Source organism: Aulonocara stuartgranti (genome assembly GCF_965226115.1).
Source record: "Aulonocara stuartgranti genome assembly, chromosome: 4".
Classification (NCBI taxonomy): Eukaryota; Metazoa; Chordata; class Actinopteri; order Cichliformes; family Cichlidae; genus Aulonocara; species Aulonocara stuartgranti.
Genome location: NC_138942.1, coordinates 11,702,418 through 11,717,584, shown reverse-complemented (window position 1 = coordinate 11,717,584; position 15,167 = coordinate 11,702,418). Strand labels below are relative to the sequence as shown.

At 39.2% G+C, this 15,167-nt stretch overlaps 1 protein-coding gene across 3 annotated transcripts; it reads right to left on the bottom strand.

Moving 5' to 3' along the window:
• Window positions 1-1,287: 1,287 nt before the first annotated feature.
• On the bottom strand, window positions 1,288-12,181 carry LOC309704778 (myosin heavy chain, fast skeletal muscle-like). Of its 3 annotated transcripts, XM_082530185.1 has the most exons (41): window positions 12,161-12,181; window positions 11,920-11,969; window positions 11,604-11,826; window positions 11,363-11,506; window positions 11,121-11,277; window positions 10,919-10,946; window positions 10,728-10,839; window positions 10,542-10,634; window positions 10,391-10,454; window positions 9,763-9,861; window positions 9,569-9,672; window positions 9,337-9,475; window positions 9,133-9,251; window positions 8,884-9,033; window positions 8,629-8,799; window positions 8,235-8,541; window positions 8,027-8,100; window positions 7,826-7,913; window positions 7,626-7,743; window positions 7,389-7,512; window positions 7,173-7,309; window positions 6,814-7,069; window positions 6,374-6,616; window positions 6,063-6,239; window positions 5,808-5,953; window positions 5,622-5,712; window positions 5,129-5,518; window positions 4,897-5,023; window positions 4,652-4,770; window positions 4,232-4,428; window positions 3,956-4,139; window positions 3,698-3,863; window positions 3,451-3,575; window positions 3,049-3,357; window positions 2,757-2,960; window positions 2,549-2,674; window positions 2,292-2,462; window positions 2,046-2,150; window positions 1,860-1,955; window positions 1,614-1,745; window positions 1,288-1,417 (listed from the first exon to the last, which is right to left on the bottom strand). In XM_082530185.1, the coding sequence occupies exons 3-41, from the start codon at window positions 11,805-11,807 to the stop codon at window positions 1,400-1,402; spliced, it is 5,814 nt and encodes a 1,937-aa protein (XP_082386311.1). In that variant the 5' UTR covers window positions 11,808-11,826; window positions 11,920-11,969; window positions 12,161-12,181; the 3' UTR covers window positions 1,288-1,399. The 3 variants fall into 3 exon arrangements, with proteins under 3 accessions (XP_082386311.1, XP_082386309.1, XP_082386310.1); XM_082530183.1 differs by having other exon boundaries at window positions 10,542-10,839; XM_082530184.1 differs by having other exon boundaries at window positions 9,337-9,672.
• Between the last annotated feature and the right edge of the window lie 2,986 nt (window positions 12,182-15,167).

Genomic DNA, 15,167 nt, shown 5'->3' with positions numbered 1-15,167 from the left:
GGTAATAAGATTAATTTGGACATTTTAATATAAACACATATATACAGCTCTGTCTGAAGGAATATTTTTATAACTGTAAATAGATTGGATGTAAAAAGTCAATCTCAGGCATTATCAGTTTTTGACTGTGAATTTATGGTAATATTTAGCCTAAAATGTTTAACCTGCTAAAGATGCAAAATGGCATATTGTTCTACAGAGAATTTTTTAATTACCCACCCAAAGCACTGAATTCAATTGTTTCAAAAACTTCCATGGCAACACATGCTTAAAATCAAGCACCTAGGCATGCAGTCTTCTTCTCCAATCATTTATTGCAGAACGGGTCTCTCTCAGGAGCTCAGTGAATTCCGACATGGCAGCATTATAGAATACCACCTGTGCAACAAGTCCAGTAGTGAAAATTCCTTGTTACTAAATATTCTACATTCAACTGTTAGTGGTGTTATAATGAAGTGGAAGTGAATAGGAACCACAGCAACCAGCCGTGTATTGGTAAGCCACATAAATTGATAAAGCAGGGTCTCACATAGTGCACAGAGGTCACCAACTTTCTGGAGTCAGTCACTACAACACTCTAAACTTCATGTGGTCTTCAGATTAGCTCATGAACAGTGTTTATAGAGCTTCATGGAATGGGTTTCCATGGCTACGCAGTTGCACTAAAGCCTTACATAACCAGGCACAATGCAATACATAAGATGCAGAAAAGCACACTGACACTGTGGCAGTATTCATGTTTTCTGGATAAGAGATGAATCGCGCCGATGTGAAGTTATTTTTCACGAAATGGCCTTGGCCCCTTAGTTCCGGTGAAATGTTTCAACACACCAAGACATTTTGGACAGTTTCATGCTCCTAGCTTTGTGGGAACAGTTTAGGGACAGCCCCTTCCTAGTCTAACATGATGGCGTGCCAGTGCACAAATTGGATGGGGGAATTTGGTGTGCAAGAACTTGACTGGCCTGCCAGAGTCCTGACCAAAACCTGATTAAACACCTTTGGAGTGAGTTAGACTGTGAACCAGGCCTTCTCATCCAACAACATTGTCTGACCTTACAAATATATTTCTGGAAGAATGGTTTTCTTTTAAAGGTTAACTTAACTCTGCCATCACTAATGCTGAACACAAGAAGGGAGAACACAAAGGGAAAAGTGCTGTCCTCATTTCACAGGACGATGTCCTGTAGGTATGAATCACGATTATTCTGAAGAAACTATCGTGTTAAAAATTGTATATGTGAATGTGACTTTTTTTAGAATAAAGAATAAATTAAACTCTTTACATTTCATGAAATCATAATGAAAGTGTTTATTGAATTAATACATCATACGTGGACAATTTAACAGTTAGTTCATATTTTATGAACACTGCCAAAAAGTTCCAAAAGAATGTGTCTTATTCAGCACTTTCACCCTGAAAAAAATAATGAAAGGTAAAATTATTCAACACATATTATCAACATTGAAACAATTCATTCTACATTGTAAATATAGTATCTACACTCTCTTCTCTCTTCAATTCACAGAAAATTATTAACATAAAGCTCTTATATCAAACAACTCCATTAAACAACGGTACATTTTTTCGTAAAACAAATTACATGAATTACCTTTCCAGCATCACGGCTCTTGGCTCTCAGTTTGTTGACCTGAGATTCAGCAATGTCAGCACGTTCCTGAGCTTCCTCCATCTCATGTTGGACCTTTCTCAGTCTGGACATGTGGGTGTTGGCCTGTTCCTCCTGTTCAGTGCAACAATATGTTTTATTTAAAAACATATCTGATCATATATGAGAGATATCTCAGTTATGAAGCTGTGAATTCCATATGTAAAAATCACAAAACATTTCACTCACAGCCTCCTCAGCCTGTCTCTTGTAAGCCTTGACTTTGAGCTGTAGCTTGTCCACCAGATCCTGAAGTCTGACCAAATTCTTCTTGTCCTCCTCAGTCTGCATAAACAACAAACTGTTACTGACGGCTGAAGAAGAAAGAATTTAGGAACTTAAATGTAATAGATGTTTAGGTAAATGTGTAATCACCTGGTAGGTGAGCTCCTTCACTCTCCTCTCATATTTGCGGACTCCTTTAACAGCATCAGCTCCACGCCTCTGCTCAGCTTCAACTTCAGTTTCTAGTTCACGGACCTTTAATGCCATGATAAGTAATCAGCTTTTAATAAATATTAAGAGTAGAAAGAAAATGGGTGGAGATCATGTGATGGCATCAAAGTGTTTATTTAATACTTGAATAATAACTATATATGCATATATATATGCAGTACATACCCTGGACTCCAGTTTCTGGAGCTGCTTCTTGCCACCCTTCATGGCGAGGTTCTCTGCCTCATCCAGACGGTGCTGCAGGTCCTTGACTGTGACCTCCAGGTTCTTCTTCATCCTCTCCAGGTGAGCACTGGTGTCCTGCTCCTTCTTCAGCTCCTCAGCCATCATGGCAGCCTGAAAGTATGGGTGGTGTTGGCATTATTGATCAAGCATGAACAAAATTTTTGAAAAGATAAGATGCTTGTAAAGTACTAACTTACATCAGTGATAGCCTTTTTGGCCTTCTCCTCAGCATTTCTTGCTTCCTGAACTGCATCATCCACCTCACCCTGAACCTGGACAAGGTCAGCCTCCAGCTTCTTCTTGGTGTTCAAAAGACTGGTGTTCTGAATGAAAAAGAAACCGTTTTAATGATGTGATTCTCACTCTCTGATGTCTCAAAGTTCTTGTAAAGTAATGAATACCAACCTGAGAGTGAAGCAGTCCAACACGCTCGCTAGCATCAACCAACTCCTGCTCAGCTACTTTGCGTCCTCTCTCTGTCTGCTCCAGAGCGGCTCTCAGCTCCTCAATCTCAGCCACCATCAGACCATTTCTGCGCTCCACCATGGCGACCTGCTCCTTCATGTCTTCCTGTCCTCTGACTGCGTCATCCAGGTGCAGCTGAGCATCCTGATGACAAACAAACAAAAGATATTATCATTGTTTGCTTGGAGGTTAATTAAAAATTCACACAAACACAAATGAACTACCAACTCACCTTGAGCTGTCCTTGGACATTCCTCAGTTGTTTCTGGGCCTCAGCAGCCTGTCTGTTGGCATGGCTCAACTGAATCTCCATCTCATTCAGGTCTCCCTCCATCTTCTTCTTGACTCTCAGGGCATCATTCCTGCTCCTGACCTCAGCATCAAGGGTGCTCTGCATGGAGTCAATCACCCTCTGGCTGTTCCTCTTGATCTGCTCCATCTCCTCATCCTTCTCTGACAGCTTCCTGTCAATCTCACCTTTTACCTGGTTTAGCTCAAGCTGAACACGAAGGATCTTGGCCTCCTCGTGTTCCAGAGTTCCCTTTAAATAAAGGTTTATTTCAACATAAACTGGAGAAGGGATAGTTTTAGAAATGTAATTACAAACAAAGTACATTTTTATAAAATACATTACCTCAGCTTCCTCCAGAGCTGTCTGAATTTCAGACTTCTCAGTCTCAACAGTCTTCTTGGCCTTTTCCAGCTCATGGATGCTCTTTCCAGTCTCACCAATCTGCTCAGTCAGATCTGAGATCTCCTCTACAGAGCAAACACAGCCAAGAGTTTTAGTACTTGGAGCTGATATATGCAAATGTTTTGGCCACAACAAAAGCTGTAACATTAGAATCATATCCATATGATCTATAGCAAGATAAGCATACGCTGCAGGTTCTTGTTCTCTCTCTTCATGGTCTCAAGATGATCCAGAGCCTCTTCATATGAGTTCTTCATCTTGAACAACTCAGTGCTGAGAGAACGAGCCTCCTTTTGGGCTCCTTCCAGCTCTGCCTGGCTCTCCTCATACTTCTGCTTCCATTCTGCCAGGACCTAGATTAATTAAAAATTAATTAATTAAATAATTAGTTGTTGAAATGGGTGTAATTCTCCTTTGATGACAGAGGTTATGTTTAAAACTTTACTTTATCAAAGTTCCTCTGCTTCTTGTCAAGGTTGGCAGCCAGAGAATTAGCTCTCTCCACGTCAATCATGAGGTCCTCCACCTCACCCTGCAGCCTCTGCTTGGTCTTCTCCAGTGAGGCACACTTGGAGTTCACAGCCTCAATGGATTCCTCAGCCTCCTGCAGGCGCTGGGCAAGCTTTTTCCTGTTGTTAAAATAATTTTGTTTTGATTAAGTCTGAATTGGTTGGTTTTAAGTCTGAAAACCAATTTAAACAATGAAAGTATGGTGACTTACTTGGCCTCCTCCAGCTCCTCAGTTCGCTGGATGGCATCAGTCTCATATTTGGATCGCCACTGAGCCACCTCACTGTTGGCCTTGGACATTCCTCGCTGCAGCTCAGCCTTGGCCTCCTGCTCCTCCTCAAACTGCTCTCTGAGCAGATCACAGTCATGACGTGCTGACTGAACAGCATGAGCCAGGGCATTCTTGGCCTGTTGAAGTGACAGTTGATTTCAGATTTCGATATTTTATTGTTGAAATCAATTTTAAAGTCTAATGCTGAGAGGATAACAAATTTAAGAGGTAAAACCTAAGAAAGAAATTAGAGGATTATCTGTCTCAGAGTTACTGAGTGTCTCTGTAACTGATTAAAACTTGTCTCTGTTTTTATTAGTAAGTGCTGAAATTTAAAAGAAGAGAGAAAATATTTCAGACCTTCACTTCCTCCTCAACGTGTCTCTTCAGTTCCTCAATCTGCTGAGTGAAGGCCTGCTTGCCCCTTGTGAGCTGAGAAACAAGAGCTTCTTTCTCCTCAAGCTGGCGACTGAACTCACCTGTAGTTAACACACATGTATTAAGCCCAGTTTGTTTCATTTCACCCACTGATTGGTTGTAGTTTTAGGTACCTGTAAATGACAAATTTCCAGACACAGACTGTTTCTTTGTTATACATCACTTACCATTCTCTGTTTGAAGTCTCGCCTTCTGGGCATTAATGTCATTCAGCTGACGAACATTCTCATCATTTTTGGCTTTGAGTTCACTTAGTTGATCCTCAAGAGTCCTGCACATTTTCTCCAAGTTGCCCTGTCACCAAGTAATGCCATATCCATGTTAACAGTTAATGAGCTGCTTTGGCGGTCCTGAAATGTAAAAAAGAAAAAATCTGTTCTCTATAAATACTGTCCGCACCTTTGCTTTAGCAACAGCCTCCATGTTGCTGGAGAGGTCATCAATCTCCATCTTGTACTCGCTCTTCTCTTTCTCCAGCTTCTGTTTGACACGCTGGAGGTTGTCGATCTGCTCTCCGAGCTCTGCTACAGTGTCAGCCTGCTTCTTACGGAGAGCTGCTGCAGTAGCTTCATGCTGCAGAGTTGATTCCTCAAGATCACGACGCAGTTTCTGGAACTCAGCCTCTCGCTTCTTGTTCATCTCAATCTGAGCAGCTGTTGCTCCACCAGCTTCCTCGAGCCTCTCGCTGATCTCTTCAAGCTCCCTGGAGAGGTCGGCTCTCTGCTTCTCTACCTTAGCCCGAGCTGCCCTCTCAGCCTCAATCTCCTCTTCCAGCTCCTCAATACGAGCCTAGTTTGAAATTATTTGGATTTATCGATTAGAACCTGAACTAAAGTAGGTTTTTGACTTATAATGAACAATATTCTTTATGAACACTGGTCATTAGTGTTACCTGAAGTTCTTTAATCTTCTTCTGAAGTTGAGCACCAAGGGATTGTTCATCTTCAATTTTGCTGAGAAGTTGGCTGATTTCAAAGTCCTTCCTTGGTGTGGAAGAAGTATGGTTTTACGATCATAGTCCATATGATTATTGCAATGCAGTGTGTGTAAAGAAAATTATTTACAAAAAAAGCCCTACTTCTTGATTTTCTCATCAGACTGCTGCTTGTCATTCTCCAGATCCATTATGGATTCCTGGGCCAGTTTCAGATCTCCCTCCAGCTTCCTCTTGGCTCTCTCAAGGTCCATGCGGAGCTTCTTCTCTTGCTCCAGTGAACCCTCAAGCTATAAAGTCATGTCAGTTGATTCAAGTGGTTGGTATGACAATGATTCAGCACTAAAATTCTTTCCATAAAAAACAAAAACAAACACATCATTATTATAGTTTTCTTACATCATCAACTTGCTGTTCCAGCTTTGTTTTGGACTTGGTCAGAGTGTTGACTTTGTCCTCCTCTGCCTGGAGATCATCCAGTGTTTGCTGATGGGCCTCTTGTAAGGCTTTCTTCTCCTTAGTCAACTTGGCAATTGACTCATCTTGAGATGCCATCTCCTCTGTCAGGTTTTTCACCTGAAACAATGTGAATACATTAAGTTTAATTTTGTTTGAGATTTTACTGATTATTTGAACGTTTAACATATATATTCAAAGAACAACATTATATGTTTTAATTGAACTAAGAATATAATCAAAATGAACTGAACCTTGTTTTCTGTGGCATGTTTCTCCTTCTCCACTTTGGCCAAGGTGAGCTCCAAGTCATCAATGTCCTTCTTCAGCTCAGAGCATTCATCCTCCAGCTTCCTCTTCTTAGCAGTCAGCTCAGCATTGATTTCCTCTTCATCCTCCAGTCTCTCACTTGTCTCTTTGAGTTTGGCCTCGAGCTGGATCTTGCTCTTAATGAGCCCCTCACACCTTTCTTCAGCATCAGAGAGATTGTCAACTTCCTATAATACATGTTGAACACACAAGTTAGATTATTTGTGAGTCACATTGTCCTAGTGTTTTCTTGATCGTGCTTTTAGCTACACTTTTGTTTTAGCACATAAATAATCAGAGGATAAAATAAGCATGTGGCCTTTTCATATCTAAATTTAATATACATGAACTATAAGTGTAATATAAAATTTTCTCTACTACTTACTGCAGCCACTTGAAGTTGCAGGTCATTCTTCTCCTGCAGCAGGCCGACCATCTTCTCTTCCAGTTCCTTCTTCTTGGCCAGAGCAGTAGCCAGGTCTGTCTTCATCTTCTCATAGTTCTCCTTCATGTTCTGCAACTCCTTCTCAGTCTCAGCACTCTTCAGAAGAGGCTTGATCTTGAAGTATACTTTCAGCCATGGCCAGTTCTTGACATTCATGAAAGAACGGATGTTGTACTGGATGGTGTAGATAGATTCTCTAAAAACCAAACATGAGAGTGTTACTTTTAGTGTCGTTGGGTCTTAATATGAGAAAGGAAATACAAAAGAGAATACAATAGAGTTTAGTATGACAATGTTACCTCCTCTCCATCATCTTCACAAACTCTTTCCTCATGACGTATCCTCTGCAGAGAGCCTGAGTCATGGTCACCAGCTCAGCCAGTTTCTCATCTCTCATCTCCTCAAGAGTGCCCAGCAGACCAGCTTTGAAGAACACCTATTTAATCATTGAAAACACAAGTACAAGTACAAATGGACAGTGTTTTGTTAATGTCTATTAATATAATGAAGTGTACCTTTGTGTGCCCAAACATGTACTGTGTGTGATCCACATCAATGGAGCCAAGCAGCTTCTCTGAAGCTTTCTTGTTGTCAATGAACTGTCCCTCAGGGATGACACTGGCATTCAACACTTTGTATCTTCAAGAGAAAATCATGTTGTTACTTAGATTTTTCTTTCACCATATTCAAGTTTGTCCTTTACAACAACCATGAATTCATTTTTCCTTTCCAATATTGTAATGTGCTGTCACCTCTGCTTGAAGTCACCATAGAGGATTCTGCTGGGGAAACCCTTTCTGCAGATTCTGATGCCCTCCAGTACACCATTACACCTCAGCTGGTGGATGACCAGGAAGTTCTCCATAAGGCCTGAGAGTCAGAAATGCATAATGTTTCAAATCTTTTCTATATTCTTACTGTCATTTTTGCAGTTAATATTACTGTGGGGTACCTGGGGTCTTTGTCTCATTGGGAATCAGGCAACGGACAAAGTGAGGATGAGTGCTTCTTAAGTTGGTCATCAGCTTGGCCAGATTCTCCTGTAGATCAGCATCATTAGATAATAGGTTAATACTATTTAAAAATTAGCATTTAATTTATATATATATATATATATATATATATATATATATATATATAAATCTATACATACTCTGAAAAGAGCAGACACAGTCTGGAAGGAACCACCCTTCTTCTTACCACCCTTCTTGCCACCACCAGCAGCCTCTGTTTTCATAAACAGTAAATTTCATTATTGGAATTGGAAAAAATATTTTTCACAGTATAAATTTATCCTGCAGTATGCACATTGTAGCTATCTGTACTGGACATGGCAGTTTGTGAGCAGTTTTTTTTCTTACCTTCAGCTCCAGCATGGGCTGCGTAAAGGAAGCACATTAGTTTGTTTGATGACTTCTGGTAGAGCTGAACAACTGAGTCATTCAGTGGGTCCTTGTTCTTGTCCAGCCAGCCAGTGATATTGTAGTCCACTGTACCAGCATAGTGAACCAGGGAGAAGTGTGCCTCAGCCTTGCCCTTTCCAGGCTTTGGTTTCTCAAATGCTTTGGTCTTGCCAAGATGCTGATCGTGCAGCTTGTTCTTGAACGTTGTGTCAGAGGCCTTGGGGAACATGCACTCCTCTTCAAGGATGGAGAAGATGCCCAATGGCTGAGAAAATATCATAAATTATATTAAAATTTCAAGGGAGGTAACATATGCAACCACATGTACATTTCTTCCTGAGCAGCTGTTTACCTTCTCAATAAGCTCAATGCAAGCAGCCAAGTCCATACCAAAGTCAATGAACTCCCATTGAATGCCTTCTTTCTTGTACTCCTCTTGCTCCAGGACAAACATGTGATGGTTGAAAAACTGTTGCAGTTTCTCATTGGTGAAGTTGATGCAGAGTTGCTCCAAGCTGTTGAACTGTAATAGTACAAACATGTCTAACTTCATGGCAATAAAGTCTTTAAAGTTTAAGAAATGTGGTGAAATGTTTCAAGTGCTCACATCAAAGATCTCAAACCCAGCGATATCCAGCACTCCAATGAAGAACTGTCTGGGCTGCTTTGTGTCCAGCATCTCATTGATACGGATAACCATCCACAAGAACATTTTCTCATATACGGATTTGCACAGAGCCGAGACAGCATTGTTGACCTGGCAAACAAGAATTTATAATTATACAAAACCATATGAATACAGCTATAATGTTTATAATTATAATATGATTATACAAGTCTCCCTTTTATGAATTACCTGTGGGACGGTCTGACCTTTGGTCACCATCTCATTGCCAACCTTGACTCTTGGGTAGCACAAAGCTTTCAGCATATCAGCCGAGTTCAGGCCCAGTAGGTACGCAATCTTGTCAGCCACTGTTGGATTAAAACAAATCATTATAATACCTAATAAATACAAATACTTCAAACATTTCTCCATTATAGAAATATTTCACAATACCCTCGGTGCCATCAGGTTCAGCCTGCTCTTCACGCTGCTTCTGCTTGAATTTCATGTTGCCATGATGCATCACAGCACCAGTCAGCTTGTAGATGCTTAACTTCTCTTCAGCAGTAAAGCCCAAGATGTCAATAGCAGTCTGTAAGAAAAAAATGAAATCAGCTATCAATAAATAAAACAAAAGAAGATATTTATGGTTAAGTATAAGATTCTGTGTCAAATGTGATTTTACATCTGTTGCAATGAACTCCTCCACATCATTGATGCTCTTGACAGTGATTTCTCCCTGACTGATCATTGGATAGTCATAAGGGTTAGTTGTGATCAGAAGAGCCTCTGAAAGGAGAAATGAAGTTAACTTGTTTTTTGCTTAGAATGTGATTTTAATGGTTTTAAATTTTAAATTTAGGTGTCCTGTCAACATACCCAGAAGCTCAGGCTTGTGGCCTGTCATCAGCTGATAGAAGATATGGTAGCTCCTCTCAGCAGACAACTGGAAGGTGACACGGGACTTCTCCAGCAGATCTAAGGACAACAGATTAATTTTGACACTGTAGACATGAGACATCACAGTCAAAACTGCAAAATGGATCATGCATGCATTTATTTCCTTGGCTGTCATTGGGCGTGTTTGAAACTTTTTTCAGTTCTGTTGCTTTACTTATAACGTGCTTCACAGTATACCTTATTATACTTTAAATGTTTTTGCAATATGTTCCTACTTACACACATGATAACTACTGGGTTACAGTATATAACTTATATATATAGCGTAACCACACTGTTCATGCATCCGTGTGTTCCACCACAACAGACAATATTACTTCTTCTGAAATTAAGTGACTCATCTTCTTATGTGCTGTAAAATAACTAAACAGATCTGTTACATAATATTTAGGGGTTTTTTTGGTTGGTTTGGGGGGGGGGGGGGGGGGGGGCATTCTGGACCTATCAGTTTGATTCTCATTCCCCAGAGCTTGAATACATTTAAGTGACTAATTAAATATAATTTCTATCACAGATAATGGTAATTTACACTGTGGTTCAAACTTACATGTTTCAATATCAGCTGAGGCCAGCTTGCCAGATGTGCCAAAGTGAATCCTGATGAATTTACCCTACAGGGGTAGATCTTTATTAATATTGCCTTTCATGAGAGCAAGTAGTAAAAAGCTCATTTACATTAACTCATTTTAATCACTTACAAAACGAGAGGAGTTGTCATTCCTCACAGTCTTGGCATTACCGTAGGCCTCCAACAGAGGGTTGGCAGCAACAATCTGATCCTCAAGAGAGCCCTGCAAGAATATATTGTGTTTATGTGAGCTGATCTTCCAAAATTGATTTTCTTTTTCTGTCACAAAGACGTTGATGCAGAATAAAAAATCTACCTGCATTTTGCCAGGTGTTGGCTCAGCCTTCTTAGCTCCAAGAGCTGCAATTGTTGCAAAGTACTGGATGACACGTTTGGTGTTGACAGTCTTTCCTGCACCGGATTCTCCACTGGGGTTTATGGGACACATTGTTAAAATGCCTTTATATAGTTTTTATATATTTTGCATACAGTTTTTATTATACTCACGTAATCAGGACAGACTGGTTCTCACGATCTAAAAGAAAAACATATAAGCATGTCTTGAATAATCTTAGGATTCATTTATTTCCAATCACTTATAAGTAGCTATGTGGTAAGAAGCAATTTTTTTCACGCAATGATTAATGGTCATCTCTTTAAGTAGAAGTCCTAAATGCATTTAAAGTCTTTAATAGAGAATTGAGCTTACCAGTGAGCATGAACTGATAGGCATTGTCAGAGATGGAGAAGATGTGGGGTGGAGCCTCAATCCTCTTCTTTCCTCTGTATCCTGCTACACATGTAGCATCATATACAGGAAGCCACTTGTAGGGATTGACGACAACGCAGAACAACCCAGAGTAGGTCTGTATCATAGACAATAAATATCATTTAAACATTTACAGATCAGCATGATACTTTCCTCTCACACACAGCAATGTGAAAACTTACGTAGATCATCCATGATGCATAACGCTCTTTGAGGTTAAACAACACAGATGGCTCATTAAGGTGGGTCATCATGGCCATGTCCTCCATCTTATCAAACTTTGGAGGGTTTCTAGGGTGGATTTCATCCTCCTTTACAGTGACCGTCTGAATAGAAAATTAAGATCACTTAGAAAAAATCAGCTTTCAAAGTTCGGCACTATATATTTGACAAATAGATAAAGTACATTGATAATTCATCTACCTTTCCGTCGTCTGTCTCAACAGTGGCTTTACCACCCTCCTTCTTGGTAAGTTTCCCCTTGACATACATCTCATCAGGAACAGTCACAAAGAAGGCCGTCTTGGCATCAAATGGAGCAGTCTGGGCCTCAATCCTCTCCTTTTCTGGCTTGCGTAGGTAAATGGCCGCCGCGCCATACTGCGCCATCTCCGCGTCTGTGCTCATGGTGGCACTTTACTAAAGACTGAAAATATGATGGATTGACACATAAATCATTTACTGTACTTATTATACAAACCATAATTAACATCCATTCTTTTTGATTCGTGGATTTTACCTCAGCTGATGCAAACAGAAATTCCTTGGTATCCTGTGTATGTCAAGGTGCTATAAAATAAGTAAACGTATATCAATGGACATTTTACTCTTCAGTTTAAGAATCCATTCAAAAAGTAAAATTTTCAGTGTCAAAAAAAAATGTAATAACTGAACACTTAAAAATGTAAAATATAAACTTAATGAGAGCATATAATACACAGTAGATAAAACATGGTAGCTGAATCCTTTACTGTACTCACCCGTCTTAGATGCCCGTCAGTTAGAGCAAATCTCCAGAGCTGCTGCTTTTATAAACAACGGCTCTGCTTCCTCAGCATTTACACTCTCCTTAGTTTGGTCATGAATGTCTGACACCTTGCTTCTTGATACTGATATGGTCAAAAATAAATTAATTGTTTTGATCCATTTTCCACATATGTAATCCCTCTTTTCTAATACAACATACTTTCAAATATAAACAATTCAGCTGTATTCCTTAGTGAAAAAAATATTGCCAATGTATTGTGGTTTATTTGGTATATTTCTTTAAGTGATTATGCTCCTAAATATGGAAAATGTAAGAAATGTTAACAATATAGTTAGTGGTAAATTAAAATAGTGCTCTGCATGGTTTTGGGATTATTCATTCTAATAACTTTTGAAGATAAATGGATATTAATTTGATACAGTTTATACTAAGCTTATCTGTGTGTCCAACTATCTTTGATATTTTGATAGCCAGTTTTAAACTTCTAGTGCCACTGGTGTATAATTACAGGACATAAAAATCATCAGACTTTCTGTGTGTTATATATAGCTACCGGGAACATAATATTAAAAAATGTATTACTATAAAATAATTTGTTATAAATACATTTAATTTCTGTGTGGATAGAAGTGAACGTACAGCTTTTAGCTTACAATTTTGATAAACTAATTAAATGATATATTCTTACAGGAAGGGAAAATCTGGGATCATAGAAAGGATTAGCTTTTATTTCTAAAGCTTGCTCAAACTTGACTTAATGTTTGCTATCTTTCTAGCAGAACATGAGATACTATCATGGTCAAAAATAAATCCAGCAAAGGACAGGAGGAGTGGTTTGTGGTTGGCACAAAAGACAGATATATTTATTTTTCAACAACACAGAAGTACCCACAAGTACCTATACCTATTGGTAAGGTAAGTCCATGGTCAAATATCAAATGCAGTATGTTGTGTGTTTTCACTGTAATTCCAAGGGCCAGTAGAATTGCAACAAAACTGCAGAGCAGACACACAGCATTACAACCAAAAATGGAAACACTTTTTGATCTGCTTTTTATTTAGCCCAGTGCTTTGCTAGGTGTACAGTATTAAGTGTCTTACTTCTTACTTACTAATATCTTAATACTTTAGTGAAAATACTATCGTAGTCCATATCGAGTCATAGATGAGTTTCTTTTGCTTGGACTTCTATCTGGACGAGTGCACTGAAATTTCTTAATTACAATGGAGCTACTAACTCTCTCTCATTAGAGAGAGCTAGTGATGAGTACTGTCTGATCACTTAGACATCTATGGATGCCACTAACATGCACAAAATCCCCCAATTTAATTGACAGTTCTACACATGAAGTCTCTGTGATCCCTTCACCATTCACAAAGCCTTAAACTCTAATGAGACAAGGATAAGATCCCTTTACTATGATGAATGACAAATCAAGTACTCTGCCCAAACGAAAGGTCTGACAACATTATCCGTGGCTTCTCCAGAACCTTTCACACATGTCTCAAGTGCTCAGGATGAAGTCATTTGCAAAAAGCACAGAGTGTCAAATGGTGGGCATCATCCTCAGCCTCTCTGGTAGGGTCTATGCCAGCATGCTGCAGAGTGTGTCTTTTAGTTGAACCTTTAATTAAGGAGGAACAATGCAGTTTTTATCCTAGTCATGGAACACTGGACCTGGTACTTCTTGCTATTCTTTTTATCCACATCACTTCATTATTATTTTCTTTTGTCACACCTTGCTATCCTGTTGTAGAGGTGAATAAAGTGTCAGGCAGGAACATGAGTTTGAACCTGGAAATCAAAAGGATGATTCTGAATGTTGTCAGTACATATGCCCCACAAGTTGGATGTCAGTTAGAAAAGAAAAAGAATTCTGGAGTAAGTTGGGTAAAGTGGTAGAGAGTGTTCCTGGGGAGAGAGTGGTGATTGTATCAGACTCTGACAAATAAAAATGGAAAGGGCTGTTGTGAACAGATATTTCAAGGAGAGGGATGACCATAGGGTGACATTAAAGAGCAGAGGAAATGTCCAGCTCAAAATTTCAAATCCTCTTCTACTCTTCATTTTACTTTGGGGATTGATGGTCCCCACAAGTATAGTAGTATGCCAATTTTCTGTCCTCACAAAAATGTCTAAACATGTACACACACACACACACACACACACACACACACAGACACACACACACAGACACACACACACACGCGCGTGTATAGATAGATGTGCTGTGGGGGAGATATCAGATTTTGTTAGAGGTCTGCCCACATTTTCAGTTGAGGTAAGCTGTACTGCATGATCCGAAATAGAAAGTAGAAAGGCACCACCAATTGTGGCCTTATATGTGAGTGAGCATTACAGTATTATATCAGTGACACTGTTTTATGGTGACTTGCACTGCCTTAAACTCAATTTGTATTTTTACAAGCGAACTGGATTTTGGTCCGTCTTTTTTACTGCTTTGCCTTTCTCAAAAGTAAATGTATACCAGAGTTGTATATATAGAGCAGTGCAGCTACAAATACTATCCTGAAAAAATATGTGATGTTATTATGGCAGTTGTTGAATATACCTATTAAAGTTTGGTAATAAGATTAATTTGGACATTTTAATATAAACACATATATACAGCTCTGTCTGAAGGAATATTTTTATAACTGTAAATAGATTGGATGTAAAAAGTCAATCTCAGGCATTATCAGTTTTTGACTGTGAATTTATGGTAATATTTAGCCTAAAATGTTTAACCTGCTAAAGATGCAAAATGGCATATTGTTCTACAGAGAATTTTTTAATTACCCACCCAAAGCACTGAATTCAATTGTTTCAAAAACTTCCATGGCAACACATGCTTAAAATCAAGCACCTAGGCATGCAGTCTTCTTCTCCAATCATTTATTGCAGAACGGGTCTCTCTCAGGAGCTCAGTGAATTCCGACATGGCAGCATTATAGAATACCACCTGTGCAACAAGTCCAGTAGTGAAAATTCCTTGTTA